Here is a 23,154-nt window from a genome sequence, read left to right as displayed (position 1 = left end):
AGCCGGAAATTTTTTGTTTTTGCCGCACATCTCGTACGTGCTGAGGCGACAACAGCTCGGAGGGGGCTTGCTGCCTGGCCCCGAGCCTCACCCGCCGCCTCGCTGGGAGGCTGATTTGCCTTTAACAGCTGGAGCAAATCAACAGGTACACAGCTCAGAGCTGCAGCGACCAGGACGAGAGAGCAGCACCTGGCGAATGTCTGCGCCTCCTGCAGCTGTTCAACGTCAGGGGAATTCTGTCGGGGAATAAAAGATGGCAACTTTTCGGCATGCTTATTTAGCAAGCCCTCCTGAACACGGCGGGCTTTCCTCCCGCGGAGCAGTCGAGGCTGCAGCCTCAACTACTTAAATTAAGAAGCCCCCGCCCGCCGGCCCGCCTCCGCGGGCCCCGGCGCCCGAGGGAGAGCCGCCAAAGCGACGAGTGGGGAAGGGCCAGGGAGGTGAGGCCTCGGAGGCCAGCGCGGCTCCAGCTCCAGCTCCTCCTCCTCCCTCGCCTTGCCTCGCCAGGGCCCTTCGAGCGCCGGAAGATCCGGGTCGTGAGGAGGGAGCAGGAAGTCGAGACGTGGCCGCCCAGCTGAGCAGCAGGGGGGCAAGGAGAGCGGGTTGGCGATGGCGGCCGCGGCGGCACTGAGCTCGGAGCGGCTGGAGGTCTCCATTGACGGCCTCACCCTGAGCCCGGACTCGGAGGATGCCCGGGTGGGGCAGGCGGAGCCTAGGCCGCGCTCCGCTCCTGCGGGCAGAGGGAGCCGGGCGGGGGCTACCCCTCAGCCAGGGCAGCAGGTCGCCGAAGAGGAAGAGGAGGCCGGGGACGAGGCGGACGAAGACGGCGAAGGCGAAGGCGGAGGAGCCGGAGGAGACGACGGGGCGCTGAGCCTGAGCCGGCGCTGGGGCTTCGGCCTGGAGGAGTTGTACGGCTTGGCGCTGCGCTTCTTCAAAGGTGACCGCCGCCCCCCAGGAGCCCTTCCCCGCCCTCCCCCGTTCCCGAGGCGGGAAGGTAACGCGAGCGTCGCCGGTTCCTTCCCGTCTTCGTTCTCTCCGCCTCAGGGGAGGCGGGGTGAGAAGGGTGGCCTGCTTCGCTCCGTGGCCCCCAAGCCATCCCACAGGATGCTCGTCCGGAGGCTTCTCAGGCCACCGCCGCCGCCCGTCCCAGGCTGATTTAAGTGTTCATTCGGTAGGCGTGTCGGATACAAGAGCCTTCCTCTAAGGGTTGTTGGCAAGAGACCTCAGAAAAATGGGGGGGGGGGGAGAGGATCCCATTTGCGGAGAAAGAGAAGATGAGGTGTCACGGTGGACACTAAAAGAGAGAATATTAGAGGACTTGTTGGGGGTAATACACAATTACTGTACAGAATTTGGTTCCTTGAAGTCTGACCCTGTTGGGTGGAATAAGCAATTATTTCTGAGGAACACGATTCAGGCTTAGAGAAAGATAGGAGTTTAGTTCCTTATAAAATTGATTTATAGCACTTGGTTACTGCCCTACTTTCTTTTAAGATATATTATTTTTCGTCCTGAAACATGTTTGTCACAACTGAAGCTATGATCTTTGACAAATCAGCCTCCCCTGGATGCTTAGGTGTCTTTAAGCAAAGCTGAAGAAGTGTATTGGATACTAGAAAACTGAGGTGGAGCCAGTGCTTTAGGTATCAGGCCTCTGGAGCCAGAGGTTGGGAGTTCGAGTTCTCACAGTGCCTCCTTGACAGAGGCTGGACTAGATTATTGATAGGGCCCCTTACAGCTCTGCATTTGAAAGATAGACAGTAAGAGAAATATATGGCCTCACGAAAAAGAGAATACCTGTTTATTGTTGTTTAATGTGGCTTTTCTTCTAATGGTCGTATTTTTCACTACCTCATGGTAGCAACTTTATGCTGAGGAAGAACGCCAAAGGTGCTTTGATACCTTCAGTAAAATTATATTTTCCTAGATAAAACCATTTTTGTGGCAGTTGACTTTTTTGCAGTATTGATAACAGAGGTTTCATAAGATTCTAGCATTTTTTCAGTATTCATTAACTGCTTGGGGGGGGGGAACGACTTGCTACAATCTACACATCTCATCCCAGGATGGGCATGTTGCTGATGCAAGAAAGAAAAGCATGGTTCTCTGTCTTCATTTTGACTTTGCTCCTGTGATGGCTGGAAAGCAAAGTGCTCCATTCATTTCACTGAAACCTATTTCTGTTAAACTTTTTTCACTGAAGATGAGTCCAGACCTACTCATTTAACTAAAATCAAATAAAATAGCAAAGCTGATAGTAGAAAATGCAGAAGAGTAAGTTACTGCTGCAAGGCCCATTTTTGCTACTCATATTTTGTCTACAGGCACAGTAGCCACTTTCATTGTGTTCCTGTTCCTGGTTGTTCTGTTGGTGATATTATACGTATTGCAATTTTCATATGAGTTGTTATCTTCATGAGATCTGTGATTAATGCCCAATTGTAACATATAAAAGGAAATGAAGGGTAATCCTGTCTAGTAAGAGAAAGGGTTCAGCCTTGTAATTGAGTGATTTGCAAGACCTTTCTAAAGCAGCAGTTTTGCTAGTATGTTTTAAAGAGAAATTTTAAAATGTGATAATTTATATTTGGACCATCTTAATAGTCAATATTAAGCTGGGAAAAAATGCAAATTGCCCATTTCATTTACTTGTCTATTTCTTCCTAATCTATTCTGTACTCCAACCATATTCCTCTTTATTTGAAAGAAAGTCTCAATGAGATTAGCAAGGCTTGTTATAAATAGAATTGCAGTCCTAGGCAGAATTTCTATTCTCAGTGTTTTGGAGCTTTTTAATACATAACAATAAAGTGATGTGTTTGTTCAGATTGTAATGCAAATATTTCCAGATGATGGGACTGACCATGGTTAATGTGCTTGATGATATCTTTGAAGTCACATCACTCCTTTGCTTGCCTTAGGTGCTGACAAGTATGGTAGTAATAAGCTATTTTACTTTTTATTATAAATGTCATAGATTAAAAGTATTATTTACGTTGGCCAGAAGTATTTTTGTCTGTACTGTATATTGAGATAATTTGAATGAATTCATTTCAGTTATTAATAAGTTCTCAGCATGAAAGTACCAGTATCTTGTAGTAAAATCTTCTGTATGTAGTAGACATGATGCAGTAGTATGTAGTAGATATGATGCAGGGTGGGTAGAATCAATGATTTTTTAAAAAATCAAATTGATTTAAATCACAATTTAAGTAAAAGTGATCTTTTAAATTAAATCATGATTTAAATAAATTTGATGTAAATTAAATCCACCATGGACTAATGCCTTTAACACTTCATGCTAAACTCTATAATTATCTGATATATTTATTATACTATGGTGTTTCTGACATGGGCAATGAAGAACTATCTGCTTTGAGTGCAAGAAGTGTCAGCACTTAGTTGCTCTACAGAAATGAACTGGAATGCTTCTTTGAAGTGAATACACTTAGTTCAAAAGGTCACAATCTACTGTTGTTGTAAGCTTTCATTCCCTGCAGATATCTTCACCTGCAGTGTATGAATGGGATCCAGTTAGCCACCCCCTTTTAAAGACTTCTACCAGTAAAGAAGATAGGGGCACAATTTTTTATGTTTAACTCTGTGTTGTATAGCTCTTTATACCAACTCTGCTTCAGATATTGGAGGCTGCAGAAGGGGTGAGAAGGAAGAATTATTGAAAATAGTGTGTTTCCTCATTCTGCTGCCAGAAATGTTCTTTTAACAAAGGAAACCTGGTTAGATTTCATTCTGTGTATCATAGGGTAGTATAACATTCTTGAAGAATGTTCACTGTGTAGTAATATTGTTTTAGTGTGTCAGTCACTGTAAATTCTTATTTATATAAAAGATTATTTATATTCTCTTTTATGTTTGGTACACTAACTAGACTCTGACCTTCCATTTTTAGATTGAGTTTAAACTGGATTCTGTAGCCAGGAATGTTTTCCAGGTTGATTGCTAAAGCCCATGCTTTGCCTGTATAAATTCCTAAAGTCAGTGTTTCCTATTGAAGAATCTTTACCAGAACTACTTGGAAAGGGGGATGGAGCAATCCTTCCATTTTCTTCTCAGAATCATCTTTGGGCATATTACAATTTTCTGTGGCCTAGTTCCTAAATAATAGCAGAAGAGGTCAAAGAGCTCCCAACATTTGAGAGATTTTTTTAAAAAACTATTTAGGAGTTTTACATAATATGGAATAATAGCACTGAATGTATTTTGGATGAACTAAATGTTTGTTAGCAGCCAGGCCTGAGTAGATATGCACATGAAAGGTCTGCAGCTCTTCTGTCTAAAACACTTGAGAATTGGTTTTTTGTTTGTGGTATTCGTGTAGCCCTTCAGTTCTGGGCAAGATCTGGATACTGACATATATTTTCACAGCTGGCTGGATAGCTCAGTGAGTTAGGTATGTGGTTGCAGAGCCAGACGCTGAGAGTTCAGTCCAGAAGAGCCAACCTGTTTGGCCTTGAACAAGAGAACAGTCCTACAGTGCCCCAGAAGAAGGAAGTGGTAAACCAGTTCTGAATACTCTGTACCTAGAAAACCATGCAAAGGGTCACCATAAGTCGTAATGAATTGATGGTACACTGTAACAAATAATGAATGCATACATTAACAATCCATTTACCCTGTTTTCCCAAAGATAAGACCTAACCTGAAAATAAGCCCTAGTATGATTTTTCTGGATGCTCATAATATAAGCCCTACCCCCCAAATAAGCCCCAAACTAAGTGAAACACCGCCCTCCACCATTGTGCAGCAACCAGAAGATGACGTGATTGTATCTGAATAAATGTAGATTGTTGTACATGACAAAAATAAAACATCCCCTGAAAATAAGCCTTAATGCATTTTTGGAGCAAAAATTGTCTTATTTTCAGGAAAACACGGTAGTACAATATATGCTAACAGAATGTTACTATATTAATTTCTTTTTTTACAGTAAAAGCTAAGGGGGAAATATGAACTGAGTCCTAAAGGTTTACAAATAGTGCAGTAAAAGAGTGCAAAAGAGCCTCGTGGCGCAGTGGTTAAAACGCTGTACTGCAACTGTGCTCACGACCTGGGGTTCAAATCCCAGGTAGCCGGCTCAAGGTTGACTCAGCCTTCTATCCTTCCAAGGTCGGTAAAATGAGTACCCAGCTTGCTGGGGGGGGGGGCAATGTGTAGCCTGTATAATTAAATTGTAAACCGCCCGGAGAGTGCTTGTAGCACTATGGGGCGGTATATAAGTCCAAAAATAAATTAAATAAATTAAATAAATAAATAAAAACAGTTCTCAAAAAAGGTTTTATGTGCTTAGTTCAGTGAGACTTGTACCAGTCAAAGTGGGCATTGTAGCCTGTGCATATTTTATTTTTTAAAATCTTAATGAAAGATTAAAATATATCAGTTTTTGAGGATAAAAAGTTCTTTAATGTATATACAAGTAAAACTAACATTTATTAGTTTGTTTTTGCTTACTAAATATGAGATATTTTGCATTGCTTTCCTTTCAGTTCCAATATATTGAAATATTTTCTAAACTGAAAATTCTGAAAAAAAATCACATCTTAATGTAGCTGTCTTATCTTTTTTGCTTACAAAGTTTGCAATAAAATGTTGATTCTTGGGAATTGCTTTTAGGGGACTTACGTATCTTAATTAATTCAAGCAAGATGCAGCAAGTGCAAGTTGTAACCTAGATGCCTTCTCTCCCGAGGAGCACAGAGAGATGTCATTTGCCAGCTATTCTTGTTTATTTTAGGAGTAAGCCCTAGAGGATCTCATTCTCTCTCCTCACATTACTTTTATCTGTTCTTAGTGAAGGTCTTCCTTTCTTAATTGATTCTAGTCTTTTTGTTTCTTTCTCCCTCAGGCATTTTTCCAGTTGAAAGCAAACTTGAGCATCTTTGCCTTTAGAAAGTTTGTTCATAGTGGCAGGATTTCAAACTGCAGTTTACATCATCTACATTTTGAGGATGGTGTTCTATTTGAACTGCAAAAAACAAAGTTTGGATTAGTTAGTTGATAAAGGATGGATTAGTTAGTTGATAAGGGAGTCTAGGTTTGTTTTAAACTATAGCATCTAGTTGGCACCATTGAAAGAAAGAGAATAAAATTCACTTTATGTTCTCTTGATGTTGCACCTTTAATCTGATTAGATTATTCAAAAGTTAATGTTGCTGGTCATCCTCTTTTAGCAAATTATGATTTAAATTTGGCCCAAAACAAAACATTTTTAGCATTTTCTTGAGGCAGATTATCATTCCTATAGGTGTATTTCATTGGTTGAAAAAAGTAGCTAAACTGATAAATGTCTAACATATTACTGTACATAGTAACATTTGTGTGTGTTTTGCTCTTTAAAGCTATCCTGGCTGGAAAGCATTTTAAAACTATGCTTACAGTTGTGCTCTCATCCTCCAAAGTATGTGTTCAATGAGTTCTCACTCTTAAGCTTCAAGCATTTTTGAGAACATTGTCCAAATTCTTCAAGTCATTTGCTTAGCCTTGTATTTTGCACAGCATTTGCAGGAAGGCTGTTGAGCAGATAATCTTACTCTTATCTTCATTGTGCATTGTAATCTGATTTTCAGTAGTGCAGATTCTTCAGTTGAAGTCTTGAGTTCATGTTGCTAGGAAGTACAGTATTTCATCTGCATTATACTTACTGTGTGCATGTTATCATTAGCACTTTTATTATCTAAGTGATAGCTAACGTTCTTCTAAACTCATGTCCCAAAATAGTTTACCTTAATCAGGCCACATAATATTGGACTGTTAATGTAGTTTAATGACTCTTCTATGACTGTACAAATTGCTGTTCAGAGACATGGAAGAGTTCTATTGTAAAGTTGTTGTCTGTAGTTTATGTCAGGGCGGATTTGATTTAAATATTTGAGTAAATGCTAAATATTTGATTTTATTTGATTAAATAAAAATTTATTTTGATTATTTAAATTAAAATGGATTTGTTGTGACAAATTGATTTTTTTAAAATCATTGGTTTTTATATACCTTAGTTTATGTATACATTCCCTTATGGTTGAAGCTTATTTTGTTTTCCAGAAAAAAACAAAATAAGCTCCTAAAATCCTGTCTGCTACCACTAGAATAGAATATGTGTTTTGATGTGACTGCTGAATACACCATTGAATAATGTTCTTGAAGAGCATAGTATCCATTCTTCTCTTCCTCTCTCCATACATCTGAATAATTTTTGGATCATTTCTTGAATTGCTCAAAAAATTGTCTGAGAAATGTTTAAAACATGTGGCACTCCATCAAGCATGAGGGAAAGTAAACATTCTTGTACCCTGTTTCCTCAAAAATAAGACCTAACCTGAAAATAAGTCCTAGTATGATTTTTCAGGATGCTCGTAATATAAGCCCTACCCCAAAAATAAGCCCTAGTGAAGTGAAACCCTGCTCTCTACCATTGTGCAGCAACCAGAAGTAGATGACATGACTGTATTTGAATAAATATAGATGGTTGTACATGACAAAAATAAAACAGCCCCTGAAAATAAGCCCTAATGCGTTTTTGGAACAAAAATTAATATAAGACCCTGTCTTATTTTCAGGAAAACATGGTAGGAATGAAATTCCTAGCCCAGAGACTGTTTTCCACCTTTTTTAGTCAATTTTGCATCCTTTTGAAAGCCATGGAATAAGGAAGAAAAACTGTAGTGAGGAAGAAAAGAGAAAACAGATGTTTCTCTCTGTAGAGAGGTATCTTCCTTTCCTTTCCTCTATTGCCATTTTACATCAATCAAGATACCAGTGCTGTCCTAAGGCTGCAGCAGTAGCCAGAAAGAGATAGCCTTTATCATTGGTATAGAGAAATTGCTTATACTTATCCTACAGACCTTTGCTTGGAGGTAAAGAAGAAATGGGATCACATATCATGAGAACATTTGATTTTTGTTAAATGCTCTTCATAAAAATGTATACAGTACCCTGTTTTTCAGGTGCCCAAACCGAGAGCTCTATGGGATTTAGCTGACAATTATATTGTGACACAACTATGGACTACAATTCATATTGTCAAATTTGTGGCATAATCTTCACTTACCAGATGCAACATGATTATATGAAAATGTTTGCTAATATTAGGGTCGAAAATCAGGAAATCTGTTTTGTTGCAATAGATCTATGACAATTCTAAGTACTGCACTAATTTAGATAAAATCAATAGTATATGCACATCTATACTATTAGCATGTACTGTATACTAAAATAACATTAAGCATATATGCTTAATCTGAGAACTTCTTACATGCCAACTTTGTTCTCATGCACACAAAATTTAATTTTCCATCTGAACATTCTGTAGGTCCTGGAGGCCATTGAACATGCTCAGGTTCTCACTGGGAGGTATAGCCTTTATCTACCTGGTGGTTTGTATTTTGGGGTGGGGGTTGTTGGTTTTTTGTGTGTGTTTTGGTATTTTTGCATATTTCAGTGCCCATTAATAAGTTGACATCTTCATCTTTTTCCCCTCTCAGTGTCTCTGTTTGGCCTTTCATCCACCCTTGTGTAAAGATGTAAATATACATAGCAGAAGGATGTTGTAAGCTGGTAAGGGTATATATTGGCTGAAATTCTGTTGTTTAGCCTGGTAAGTTGCAACTGGAGTAGGTCCGTTAAATCAATAAAGCGGTTTGGTGAGGAGTTGCCTCAACCACACCGCTACTGATTCAGCAGAGTTACTCCAGTGCTACTCACAAGGGTAAACAACAGGATCTCAACCATTGTGTCTGAAGGGTATGCAGATAAAGGAGCTGCTGGTTTTAATTTTGCTTATGTGCATCTTAGTTTCTTTTAGGACTCGTCTTAGCTCCTTTTAGAACAATATGTGCAGTGATTAGAAAGGCTATTCTCTGAATATGTCTCTGAAAAGTGGTTCATCTTTTTTGTAAGTGAGATGGTTATCTGAATAAGAGCATGCCTACACTTCAGCGCATGTGAGAAGTATTAAAGTTAGGGTACAGGTTATTGATACAGTGGGATGGTTTTAGCTGGTAGTAACAACATGGTAGTGCACAGAGGACAAAGTCTTAAGATGGAGTATTTATTATAACCCTGTTCAGCTGTTTATCGAGACATGAATTAAGCTTTATTCATTAGAGGTGAGGAAATGTGAAGAAGCCATGACCACATGAAAAGGGATCTGTCCTTACAGACCTTCCTTGATCAAGAATCCTATCTTTTCAGGATTCCCAGTCACAGGAGCTGTGTAAGCACATTTATCCAAATACAGTTACAAGCCCCTTTTCATTCATTCATTCATTCATCCATCCATCCATCCATCCATCCATCCATCCATCCATCCATCCATCCATCCATCCATCCATCCATCCATCCATCCATCCATCCATCCATCCATCCATTCATTCATTCATTCATTTTGTATCTTGCTCCCATTAGTGTCACAGCACTACTCTGGGCAGGTTACAACTCGTAAAATAGAAAATAAAAATAGAAATATTAAAACTGATAGCAGTAAACCTTTAAAAAAAACCGATGGCACCAACTAATCTCAGAGTGGATGGAGGAAAAAAGGGGAGGGAAGAAGAGGAGGAGAGAGCAAAAAGGGGGAGAATGTGATTAGCTGGGGTTGGTGTGGAAAGACCCCCTGAAGAGCAGTGTTTTTAATTGCTTCCTAAAAATCCACAGAGAGGGGGCTAGGTGGAGCTCCTCCAGAAGCTGGTTCTGTAAAGTTAGAGCCACCTCAAAGAAGGCCGTGCCTCTTGTAGAGGATTTATTGTCCTCCTTCGGGGTGGCCACCCGGAGGAACCTCAAGTAAGATGATCTTGTGTGTTGGGGAGATTTATTTATAGATTTATTTATGTATTTATTTATTTTATTGTATTTATACCCCGCCTATGTAGTCATTTCGACCACTCTAGGCGACATTAAGGAGAGATGCTCCAACAAGTAACATGGCCCAAGCCATGGAGGGCTTTGTATGTGACTATCAAAACCTTTTTAGACCTTCATGCCCCATGCACAAAGTCCGAATGACTTCTGGGCAGGAGATATTATGAGCTGGACTTAATGCACATCCCAATTTTCCCGTGATACATATATGCCCATTTATATATGCAAACAAATGCTTGAATAGGGCTTGTGAGAACAGAAATTTCAGATCTTACCCACCCACAGTGAACGTCTGTGTTATTCAGATAGTGCCACTAAAAGTAATTTTGTACATAAGGGTAGGTATACTAACGATCTTTAAGATCTCTCTCTCTCTCTCTCTCTTTCTTTTCCCTTTCTTTTTTTTAAGAACCATAGAATCCACCAACTGGAGCCTGATGCAGCAGATTTAAACCTACAATTTAAAGGGTTCTGAGTTCCAGAATTCATTTAAGTTTTGGACCTAAATTGTTCCATTCTAAAAATCCATTCACTATTGCCCCATCTTTCTTTGTTTCTATAGCATGATGGAGAAGGGTAGTAATTATGTTGCTACTGTCCAATAATTGGGGACCAGATATTTAGTCAGTCTACTGGAAACCACAATATAGCATTATCTCCAGATGTACATTCCACCCTCTGATGTTGTAGAGGGAATAGGAATTTTCTCCCACTGTGTCTACTGTGCCCAGCTGCTTGTGTTTACTCCAGAAAGTACAGATATGCTTCAAGCCAGTCACGTGATTTAATTATTCTAATACAAGTAACAACCTGACACACTAATTTTTCCATATGGGACTTTCATTTGTGTCCTTGTTCCATGTTTCATCAAGGACTGTTTCTGAAAGCATTTGCTTCATTCATTTGCCATATGCTCTGAGAGTTCATTAAATGTGCTACAATTATCCTGATCCCCCAATAATGTGTTCACCAAAACCATATTTTTTAAAAAATAATGCTAGATCAACAGATGTTTCATAGTTTCATAGATCAGAGTTCCAAATGTGAATACCTGAATTACATAGAACTCTTCTCACATTGTTATGTATGATGCCATTGGACACTTGGCTGAGTGGTGAATTAAACTCTTTGTCGGTGACATCTCTCTTGTGTCACATTTCAGAACAGATAGATTAAAAATTGTGAAATAGATCATCATTTATTTGCTGTGTGGCTTATACGGTAATAAGGTCCTAACAGTCCTGCCCATCTCTGTCTCTCTGCAGCCCATTTTTTAGTTATGCATGTCAATTATTCATTAAGTTTTTTAATAATTGAAAGTTTAAAAAAAACTCATTTCTTTTCATGAACATTTTTGGTAATGTTATTACACTGTAGAATGCATATGTATTGTAATATGAATAAATAATTTTTGAGTCAACATATCCTAGTTCAGTAGTTAAAAATAGGATTTATGTAGTGATATCATAAACAGGCAGGCAGATATTTTTAAGTAGAACAAAAAAAGACACTGGTTTAGAGAGCCTACTAGACATGTTTGGCTTTGTCTATTACAAAATGAATCTTTATTGTCTGTTTTCATCCATTACATGTTTATCCAACCCAAAGGTATTACAAGCAACTGCACATCTTGGTGTGAAATTCACTGCCACAAGTTATAGTGATGACTGCCAACTTGGACACCTTTATGGGGATTAGATAAATATGTGGAGGATAGGGCTATCAATTGCTGTTAGCCAAAAGGGCAATAGATCACCTCTAATATGAGGGAGTGCCTCTGTATATTAGTTGTTAGGGTATGTGAGATGGAGGGTGAATGTGCACTCTTGTCTTGCTGGCAGGTTTGCTTGCCCAGTATGAACAGGATGTTTGTTTAGATAGGCTTTTGGTCTGATTCTGCATGGAATATCTTGTGTTTTTGTGAGCTCACGGTGACATATATCATTCTCCCTGTGAAGGTGTAGCAAGAGAGAGTGTGCCGTCCACAGAGACGAAGGTGGAAAAAGATGATGAAAAGAAAGAGCAGCTGACTAGCAGCGAAAGTAACAAAGAAGAGAGGAAAGGGTTAACAGATAAGGAGGGAGAATTAAAGCTGGAAGTATGTTTGGCTGAAGGGGAGTGGGAGGAGTCAGAAGTGACAGTTGGTGGAGGATATAAGGATAAGGAGGGGGTGGTGTGGTTTAGTGCGGTGGTGGAGGAGTACGAAAGGAAAAGGAGGGAAGAAAAAGCCTTTGAGAGGGTCCGCACCCAAGGTTTAATAAGGGATTTCCCTAACCTCCAAGTGGGCGGACTTTTGCCTAATCCCTCAACTCAAAGGAAACCACCACTTTATGAACCGGCGAAAGAGTGGAAAGTGATTGTGGCTCCGTGGGAAGAAGAGTTACAACGAGAGCACGGTTGGAGAAAGGCTGAGTTTGAGGAAGGTCCGGATGAGAGGGGGTGGATTCGGCACAAATGCTGTGGGACAATTTGTGCCATGAGGAGTCCCCCACCCCCTCAGTGGGGTTGCAAGAAACCCTATGGGGACCGGCGCCGTTAGCCCCGTGGGATTATTTCCAAAGTTTAGAACATGTTAATGACAGTTTGTCACCCAGTTGTAAACCGTTGGAACCGTTAAAGGATGTGCTGGAGAGTGGAAGTGGCAATAAAGGTTCTGTTGTTAAAGTTATAAGGATTCAACCCTTATTATTTCCTGCCGAAATGGAGGGGCCGCCTGAGGGGAAAGGCGAACTTTCTGACACTCCCATTTCACCATTTTACCTTCAGGCTGGGTGGAGAGAGTACGTGTAGCCCAAAGTCATTTAGCGTGCTTGTTGGCTGAGTAAATAATTAAACCCAGGTCTCCCAGGTTTTCACCCAGTCACAAACCATGTCATCACAGTTCTCCCTTTTGTTGTTTAAATAACTGTTTGCTTCCTCACCGTTGGCACAAGATAAGACCTATTGTTTTTATGTCAAATATAGTCCTCCTTAATCAGAGATGAGGAACCTGTGGCCTCCAGATATTGAACTACAACCCCATATTATGCTTGGTCATTGGCTGCATTGTGTAGGACAAACGAGAGTTAAAATTCAGAGGGCCAGGTGACAATGAGTGTAATCACAATTTTTTTGATAACCATTCCCAAAATTCCCAGGGAATTCTGGGAGGTATAGCCCCACAAAGTAATGTTTACAAGCTCTGATCTGCACGGCTACAGATTGGCAGTCTCTGCTCTCATTTGGAAGTGTTAATATAATATTCCTCTTCATGACAATCAGTTATCACTGTTGCCCATGTAGAAAATGGTCCTGATACATGAGGGGATGACATTCCATCCTAATTCATTTGACTGTTGAACAGATGACAATTGGTACATTCCAGTGCTGTGATTTTGATTGTAATCTTTAAGCATTTCTTTGTTTCATTTGTCTTCTTCAGAAAAAGACGGCAAAGCATTTCACCCCTCTTACGAAGAAAAGCTAAGACTTGTTGCACTGCATAAGCAGGTTCTGTTGGGACCTTATAATCCAGACACTTGTCCAGAAGTTGGATTCTTTGATGTGCTGGGAAATGATAGAAGGTAAAAAATTATCACCTATAATAAGCTGTTTGTCAGTTAAATTGTTTGATGTATTTTAAGATTGGTCTGTAAGTTGATGTACCAGTGGTTTAGTAATATCTTGCAAATAAGATAGGTGAACAAATGTTTTGTGCATCCTTTATTTTGAGTTCTCTTTTCTATGCTCAGATTATGTAGAGAATACTTGGTCTTGAAATTATGGACCCTCCACCATCATGTCATCCCCTACTTGATAAAATAATGTTTACATTCTGTCTTTATAAGATGGTAGAGAAAATGACATTTTGCTTCTCTTTTCTCCTTGCAGGAAAGAATGGGCTGCCCTTGGAAACATGACAAAGCAAGATGCCATGACAGAGTTTGTAAAGCTCTTAAATAGGTGTTGTCATCTCTTCTCAACATATGTTACTTCTCATAAAATAGAAAGAGAAGAGCAGGAGAAGAAAAGGTAAGCTTTTTTCTTGGGCCTCTTTGGAGTTGCACAATAGTTCCATACAGCAGTGGCCCCCAACCTTGGCCCTCCAGATGTTCTTCGACTTCATCTCCAAGAAAACCTGGCCAGTAGAGGTGGTGGTGAAGGCTTCTGGGAGTTGTAGTCCAAGAACATCTGGAGGCCCAAGGTTGGGGATCACTGCCATAGAGTGTTCAGTATCCCAGCTGGCTAGTTTATCTGTCGCTTCATTGTTAAATAATTTTAAGTGCTTTTTTACAACCTGGATATGAATCTTTTAGCTATAGTGAAGTTTTTTCCTAGCTTTAGAAAGATGCCTGCTAGTCTTGAAAATCTTAGTATTTCAGAAAAACTTGAAACATATTAGTTATGTTTTAATCTGTCACTGTAGAACAAGAATTTTATCAGGCTAACATGATTTAAAACAGAATGTCTTCAGCCTAGGAAGATACAGGCATGTAATCTAATATTTGTTACAAAATTTATGTGTCTGTTGAAAAATTGGACTGTGTCCCTGTCTGTTTCCTATTAGTTACATTTCCTACTTATACAGAGCTGATGTGCTTCAGTTAGCATTCTGTTCTTTAAGTAATGCTTTATTTTGTGTCAGACAGACTTCTGAATCTTCTTGTCAGTCTGAAGAACCCCATCAGCAAAAATGAGGACAGGGATCACTCTTTGTTTGATTTTTCTTTCACTCCTCCTAACTCTCCCTGTATCCATGAACCTGAAAGTAAACATCTGGCTTTCAACTTTTAATAACATTTTTGCAACGGGGTGGCCTGCAGTGACTTCTAGGGATGGAAAATTGACACCTGGACTTTTACAACTTCTTCACATTTAGTTTAAAGTATGAAAAAAGTCTAAACACTTAATTATTCTGTACATTGTTGAGTCTCTCTAAAATCTCTTTTTCATCACTCCGTTTCACTCTTACATCTCAGTCTTGTTCAAGTCTACTCAAAAGTTAAGTCCTATCGAATTTGGTAGGGCTTACTCCTAGGATTGTAGGAGTAAGTATTGCAGTCATAGTATACCACCACAAATAATCTTATGTGATAATTTCTATTTTATTAATTGTATTCTTGGTATTGCCAAATCTGTAGAAACCTAGGTAATCACATGTTTTGACACTTTCATTTTTATATATAGTGGCTGCATAAAATTGTAGAATAATGATTGTTTAATAAACATGGCTATTACAGGAGAGAAGAAGAGGAACGTAGGCGTCGTGAAGAGGAAGAACGAGAGCGCTTGCAAAAGGAGGAAGAAAAGCGTAGGCAAGAAGAGGAAGAAAGGCAGAGGCGAGAGGAAGAAGAAAGGCGGCGGATAGAAGAAGAAAGATTCCGAATGGAACAGCAGAAGTAAGGAGTCATCAGTACTTTAACGTAACATATGTGTACACGAATTTCCTCAGAAAGAGCTTCTGTGCCTGGGTTCTCTCTTTTATTCTCATAGTATACCTTAGTGAATGGGAACATCTGGCAGTAGAGTTTGGGGCGAGGAGTTCAGATCCCCATTGTGCCTTTTGCAAATCGGGCCAGTTGAGGTCACCTGTAGCTGATAGCATGTGTCCTGCCATTGTGTGGCTTCCTCAAGCTGCAGAATCCCAGAGCCTGGGATAGGCCACACCTGATGAAGTGATGCCTTTTCTATGCCATGCAATGAAATTTATTCCAAAGTATGTGTTTAAAAATATGTTGTTATTTTTTAGAACTCTGTCCTTAGAAAACGGCATATAAAACAATTGAGATGAGCTACAGTGGAAGTGAGAGCCAGTATGGTATACTAGATAGAGTGTTGCACTAGGACTCAGGAGACCTGATTTCTAATCCATGCATGGCCATGAAGACTGACAAGCAGGTGACAATGGTCAGCCACTCCTTACATCTCAAAAACTGTAAAGGTGCCATCAAGTTAAAAATGACTTGATAGCACATAACAACAGTGGAAGTACTATACATAAAACAAATACAAACAGCACATGAAGGAGTATCTCTAGACATGTAAGCTGTTAATTATGTTGTATCTGAGACTGTTTTGAAAGAGGAAGTCTGTAAGACTTGTTTAAATGTTGGCAACTTGAATGGATTAGGTGCAAATCCATTGGAAGTTCCGGTGCTTGCAGCACCATCAAGTCCATTGTTTTTCATTTATATTGACCTAAATTAACAGGGATGTGGTGGCTCTGCGGGTTAAACTGCAGAAGCCTCTGTGCTGCGAGGTCAGAAGACCAGCAATCATAAGATCGAATCCACACGATGGAGTGAGCTCCCGTCACTTGTCCCAGCTCCTGCCAACCTAGCAGTTTGAAAGCATGTAAATGCAAGTAGATAAATAGGTACCACCTCGGTGGGAAGGTAACGGCATTCTGTGTCTAGTCACGCTGGCCACGTGACCATGGAAACTGTCTTCGGACAAATGCTGGTTCTATGGCTTGGAAACGGGGATGAGCACTGCACCCTAGAGTCGGACACAACTGGACTAAATGTCAAGGGGAACCATTACCTAAATTAACAGGAGGACACAAGAAGGATATTCAAAAAGATTTTAGTTTATAGGCTGGATTAGATGGCTAGAGATGATTATGAGTGTGAGTCAATTTCAGATGTCAAAAGTTAGAATTGAATCCAGAAACATAGTGAGGCAAAATTGTGTGTTTAAATATTTTGCCATCCACCACCATTTGGTTTATCACATTTTCACCTCACAGTAAGTTCCATATGTTGTTCAGAAAGAGTTTCATACAGATAGCATTGCAGGAGTCTGTTTTGGAGCTTCTGTATACATGGGTACCCAAGGCCAAGTGGGATTGTTGCAGGTAGGGCCATAGTGGGCGTAGTAAGTAGAGCTTATGAAATACACAGCTGGCCAGTGCAGCAATTTGCATGGTTTTAGAAGCAAAGCAAAGCAAAGCTTGCTGCTTATATACTGCCCCATAGTGCTTCAAGCACTATCTGGGCAGTTTACAAGTTAATTATGCAGACTACACATTGCCCCCCCCCCCAGCAAGCTGGGTATTCATTTTACCGACCTCGGAAAGATAGAAGGCTGAGTCAACCTTGAGCCGGCTACTTGGGATTGAACCCCGGGTCGTGAGCACAGTTTTGGCTGCAGTACAGCAGTTTAACTACTGCGCCATGAGGCTCATTCTGCCTGTGTGAACTCTGATTGTACATTGTACCACAAGGACTTGTAAAAGTTTCATCCAAACTTTTATTCTTTAATTTGAACTTCTTCATGTCTGCTTAGCTGGTTGTATTTCAGAAATACACTGTATACATTGTGTCTTTGTTATTGCAGGGAGTTTGTTTTCCATAAGAATATTTAATTTGCTACACAGATTTAAATATTACTCCTCAGATGCCTACAGAATTGTTTATTAGGGCAATTTGTTCCTAATCTAGACAACAGATAATGGCAGCATTGAACTCTCAGACTGCTGTTCAGTTCCAACAGTATGCAGCCCAGCAGTATCCAGGCAACTATGAGCAGCAGCAGCTCTTAATTCGTCAGCTCCAGGAACAGCACTACCAACAGTACATGCAGCAACTTTATCAAGTCCAACTAGCACAGCAACAGGTATAGTCACTGTGTTAGGAATGACGTTTTTAGAATGTTCAATGTTTGCCAGTTCTCATATCTGTGAGATTCCTGTTCTGTATTGCAATTAATGAAGGGACAGGTGCGTACATTCTAATGTCAAATCAAATTTCTGCTTCAACATGACTTTTTGAGCTTACTAACCAGAGTGGGTCATAATGCCTCTAAGCAAAAGGGTGGGAACCTGTTTATTGGTTTCAGTTGGAAGTAAACATTTGCGCAGAAGATAGATTGAAAAGTAACTGACTTAGGAGCAATTTAGGATTCAACAGACGGAATAATAATGTAATGCGCATCCTAACTAATTGAATGAATATTTACATGTGAAACTTTACCTTCCTCCATGTTCAGACCCAAAGTACAAATCCAGTCCTTTGCTTAAGTCTTCAGTGATGTACAGGGTAATTGTGCTAGGTTCCCACCCCTCTTAAAGCTGACTGACTTAATCTTTACCTCTTCATTCAGTTGTTTGGCAAAGGGTTCCATGATATTACCCATACATAGAACTCTGTACCTCCCTGACAATAGAGCCCACATCTTTCATTGCCCATAATGTTTTTTTTAATTTGTAGGCAGCTTTACAGAAACAACAGGAAGCTGCAGCCACAGCAGGAGCTTCAGCTTCTTCTGTGTCAAAGGGAAACCCAGCTGCTACAGGGGAAATCCCATCAATAAATGGGCAAACTAGTTCTCATACAGACAGCCCTGAAAAGGACCTGGAAACAGATGCTTTAGAAGAAGCATTAGAGAATGGACCAAAAGGTATGAGTAAAATTTCTTGAACTCTTTTTATTTTTTAAAAATCCAGGAAATGTGTGGCACAGAAATCTGCTTATGTTACTTCTGATTGTGTCCCCCTTAGCAGTTGTCTTTGTCATGGTTGGCACCTAGCTTCCTCTAGCCAAGTGGAGTCCACAAAATATGCTCTCTAGCATATTTATCATTTGTTAGCTGTTTAGACTTTCAGAGCTCAACATCCTTCATTAGGATAGAAATCTTTTGTAAACAGATTGAAAGGGGGGCATTGTTGGAAAAATTGATGTTGTTACATCCAAATTATCCAAAGACTGCAAGGTAGGAGATAACATTCTGGACATTTTGCCCTTTTTCATAACTAACTTTGTGGGGATGAAGAAATGCTGGCAGAAAGAAAATACTGTCCCTCTGGTTCTCATGTTGTCTGCAAGGAATGTTTTAGAAGGAAGACTTCCTTTGTTGTTGTGGGATTTTTCTAGTCCCTTCACCCCCAACCCACAACAGTGGTGTGTCTGTTTGTAAATCACTTAGCTCCTGCACTTTTCTTGTCCTGCTGTCTTTTTAGAATCTGTTCCAGTGATAGCAGCACCATCCATGTGGACACGGCCTCAAATTGCAGACTTCAAAGAGAAAATTCGCCAGGATGCAGACTCTGTCATCACAGTTGGCAGAGGAGAAGTAGTGACAGTCCGTGTACCAACTCATGAAGAGGGTTCTTATCTCTTCTGGGAGTTTGCTACAGACAATTATGACATTGGTTTTGGGGTGTATTTTGAATGGACAGACTCCCCTAACACAGCCGTCAGTGTACATGTTAGTGAATCCAGTGAGGATGAGGACGAAGATGAAGGTATCTTGTTTTACACACTTGTCAGGTTTCATACTTTAATTTGCATTATTTGTCATGATCAGAAGTTTTGGAGGAATCTGATGGTTGTCAAATTGGAGTTTTGAAGCATAGTTCCAGTGTAGCAAGTGGCAAATAGTGAGAAGCCCTGGAACATTGTGAGTTAATCAGTTCTTGTGGTCAAGGAATTTTCAGATAGAAGCTATGGATCACAAGTAGACCTTGTAGTAATTTAAATGTTCTACTTTGAATCCATTACTATCAGTGAACTTATTCAGCCTTGTCTTGACCAACCTCCAGGACTATAGTGGCTGTCTTGTCATAGTGTCCTATATGAACTTTCTCAATGATAATCGTGTGCTGTCAAGTCAATTCTGACTTAACAGGGACCTTTTCCAGGGTTTTCTATGTAGAAAATACTCAGAAGTGGTTTAGTCATCACAACTGCGAATTCCAAATTCTTTTTTTTAAAGTCCAAAATGCAATGCATGGACATCTTAAGGATAGGGATGTGTTTGTTTATTTTATTTCTTTTCAGATGCCCCATTCTGGGAGCTCTACTCATAAGGTTTCATTGCCTAGCATCCTGTCAGAAAAGGAGCTTGCCTATGTTCAGACCCAAAGTACTGTGTTCAGACCTGTTGGGAACTCCCTGTTGGAAAAGAAAGTGAATGAGGCAACTTCCTTTTCTATCAGGATGCCGGACAGGAGTTTGGTCAGTCTTAAGCCATGAAGCCTGCCAGCTTGGCCTTTCTCCAGGTGAGTCCAGTTTAGTTGTGGGTATGGCAGGTGGAACTCACAGCATGAAGAATTCTGGGATTTGGAGACAAAAAAATTAAAAAAGACAAGACAAGAAAGAGGGGGGAAAGAATCATACATGCCTTCTGAGGGAAGACTGAAAGCCCTTCAGAGCATCATGATCACAGTGGAAACCCAGTATTTTAAAAATAATTAGTGGTAAAATGAAATCTAAAGTAAAACTCCCAGTCCATTCATGTGTAGAATTGTATTAAAATTGTTCGCAGTGTTGAAGTTCCATATCGGTTCACTGATTTTATGCAAGATAGCATTTCCCAAGATGGGAATGAAGGAATTAACTTTGACAAAACCTTGATGTGGTAACATCATTTATTCTTGTACCAAAATATTTTTAACAATTGGTCATTGCTCTTTTCTGTGAAGTTCTGGCATAGACTACTACTTACAGTCTTGCTTTTGTTAAATCTTGTTGAAATTATAGTTGGACGGCGGTATCCATGTGAGATCAGTTCCAAGGCCCCCTGCTACCGGCAGATGCCAGAAAGCATGAATATAGAAACCCTATATATAGCATATTCTCTGGTTCCCTCTAGTGTTTAGTTCCAGTAACACACCTTGGAAATGTATTTCTGGTACAGAAAGTTGCAGTTAGTTAATAATGCTTTCTTTCTAACTCTTTTCTCAGAAAATGCTAGTACTGAAGAAAAAGCCAAAAAGAACGCCAACAAGCGTCAATTAGATGAAATAGTGCCTGTGTACAGACGAGACTGTCATGAAGAGGTGTACGCTGGCAGCCACCAGTATCCAGGGAGAGGAGTCTATCTCCTTAAATTTGACAACTCATACTCACTATGGAGATCAAAAACAGTTTATTACAGAGTCTATTATACTAGATAAAAATGTTGTGGTGTCGGAGGCTGGGGCAATGCAGAAGACATGTTTGGAACATCCATCAAGCATACTTGGACCTTTTGACTCAGTTACCCTGTCTGATGTGTCTGTATGGTGTGTGTGTGTGTGTGTGTGTGTATGTATGAGGGTGTGTGTGTGTTAACATTTGACACTGGGGGTTGGGCTTTCTTCTGCAACTCATTGTTAATGCAGTTAGTGGGATTACGATTTCCCCAGTCCTTTCTGGTGACATGGTTCTTTGCCAGAACTTAAAACAAAAGGTCAAACAAGAGGCATATATTGACCTTTAATACCCCTTAAAATCAAATACATATATACAGTGGGACAGTGTTTCATTGGTGGCAGCTGGTATGAAGTTCCTTAGCGTATACACTTCAAGCATTTAAACACAATAAATCTGTTAATTGTTTGTTTGACAGGACTAGCCTTATTTGCGGGGGCAAGTGTCTGATGCACACTGCATTGGAGCAAGCAAGTTTCTTAACTGTATTTGAATGTCAGATTTTTGCATCATTAAACTTGAAACCTTAGTGGATGCAGTTTAGAATCCAATTTGTCTTGTGTCTGCTCTCATTGATGAAATCATTTGGAGCATCTCAGTCTGAACAGCATGCTTACTGGGTAAGAAATAAAAGTTTGGGTGAATGTTTGTGTGCTTTTGTTGGAGATCTGTGTGAAGCTTGTGTCTGTGTGTGTATGTGTGTGTGTGCGCACGCACATTGACACACATACACACATACATACATATACAATATATATTAAGAAAATCTCTTGTTTGATATCAAAACTAGGAAGTTTAATTGTGCACATCAAAGAGGTAGCAAAACAATCTTTCCCTTTATCATCATATAATTCTTAGCCCAAATTCTGTGCAGGATTTTGGCACTGGAGCTAGTACATGGACAATGTAATATTTAGATAACCCTGTTAGCATCAGACATTCCAGTTGGAGTGTCTGTCTTGCAGCTATATGAGGAAGCATCAAATTAAACCAGTTATCTGGCCAGTTTCTATAGTCATCACAGCTTTTTTGTTGTTGATGTAAACTCAGTTTTGCACTTTGTGCACTTAATGTAAATTTAAAAATGTAATGTTATAGGAATTAATGCTGCACTGGGGTTATGGAAATCACTGCCAGAACACACTCAATCTTAGTTTATTTATATTGGAGCACCCATTCTTATGTTCTGCCATATATACAAATTGAGAATTTTTAACTTACATATCAAGTTCAGAGCAAAGTTCCAGAATTGCATATTTACTCAGCAGTGACTAAGGCTTTTTGTTCTTTATTTGTAACAGTGTATGGTGCCAGACCTCCAAGAAGCAGGATGGAATTCAGGACTGTGGAAAATGACTAGTGTAAATGCTTAATGCACAGAGATGGGAAAAGTTAATTGGAGTGGTTGATGTACTCTGGAGTTTTCCCATCTTTGGTTATCCACATGAATGTAATCCCCACCACCACCATAAATTCTTTTTTGCAGCAAAACATCTATGGATTAGTTGCAAGTTTTATGTTTATATGGGTCTGTTGGAGTTCTGGAGTTTTGTTCAAATACCTTGTACGTAACTATACATGTTTTCTTTCCCTTTTCACATCTTATTCAGATAGTTCTCTCAAAGGACACTCAGTTCCTCCAATGTGTTTGATTTAGCCAGATAACTCAAGATTCTGTCTAGTTAGTGCAGCTCCAATCAACTCTTTTCTAATGCATTTTCTTTGCATATGTACATAACACTGTATAAACCATGGAGTTAGGATGTAGGTTCCTTTTTTAAAGCTGTATTTTAAATTTTAAAGAAGTTAGAGGGGAGGCACTAATTATATTCAATAGTTTAGATTTCTTTTTAGCCATATAAAACCCTGATTTAAAAAAACATTGTGTTGGGCAACAATATATGTTTGCATTCAACAGCATTTTTGCTGTTAAAATTTTGGATATTTAAATTCAAAAATTTGCCTATGACTATTGACTAGTACAGAAACATGCGGTTTAAAAATATCTTGGATTAATATATTTAATCAGAATTAAAAAATGCTTATACAGAACCTCTTGGCTTTTTCCTTAAATGCTACTGGCAGTTGCGGTTGAGGAAGAATACAGTTTATGGTTTTGGCGAATACATGCAAAGCAAAATTTTGTCCCTCACTTTTAAGTTTTAGAAATATATGCCTATTTTTCATTTTCAGGAATTTGTAGAGATTTGTCTTTGATGTTACTTACACAACACTGGTTTAATATGCATTACTTATGGTAGTCACACGTTTTGTGCTTCCAGAATTCAGATTCCCTTCTGTAATATGGGTCTTGTACTGGAAAAGAGGGGATACTAATATTGAAATGGAGAATAGAAAAAATGATTATGATTAAAGAGGAAAACAGCTGTGT

The 23,154-nt window shown here is 39.6% G+C and overlaps 1 protein-coding gene across 1 annotated transcript; it reads left to right on the top strand.

The window, feature by feature from the left end:
- Window positions 1–480: 480 nt before the first annotated feature.
- Window positions 481–21,291, top strand: ACBD3 (acyl-CoA binding domain containing 3). The gene is made up of 8 exons (XM_020786574.3): window positions 481–937; window positions 13,292–13,433; window positions 13,741–13,881; window positions 15,090–15,248; window positions 17,292–17,466; window positions 18,060–18,249; window positions 18,809–19,093; window positions 20,535–21,291. The coding sequence occupies exons 1-8, from the start codon at window positions 610–612 to the stop codon at window positions 20,744–20,746; spliced, it is 1,632 nt and encodes a 543-aa protein (XP_020642233.1). The 5' UTR covers window positions 481–609; the 3' UTR covers window positions 20,747–21,291.
- Window positions 21,292–23,154: the final 1,863 nt, after the last annotated feature.

The sequence above is a fragment of the Pogona vitticeps genome, chromosome 1 (genome assembly GCF_051106095.1).
Source record: "Pogona vitticeps strain Pit_001003342236 chromosome 1, PviZW2.1, whole genome shotgun sequence".
In the NCBI taxonomy this organism is placed as follows: Eukaryota; Metazoa; Chordata; class Lepidosauria; order Squamata; family Agamidae; genus Pogona; species Pogona vitticeps.
The sequence above is the reverse complement of the archived record's forward strand: the minus strand, read 5'-3'. Positions and strand labels throughout refer to the sequence as shown.

Bases quoted from the DNA above. Each gene is read 5' to 3' on its own strand.
- ACBD3 (XM_020786574.3), top strand. From the start codon at position 610: ATGGCGGCCGCGGCGGCACTGAGCTCGGAGCGGCTGGAGGTCTCCATT. The intron at 938-13,291 runs GTGACCGCCGCC...TGTCTTCTTCAG, and splicing joins GGCGCTGCGCTTCTTCAAAG to AAAAAGACGGCAAAGCATTT. The intron at 13,882-15,089 runs GTAAGCTTTTTT...TGGCTATTACAG, and splicing joins GAAGAGCAGGAGAAGAAAAG to GAGAGAAGAAGAGGAACGTA.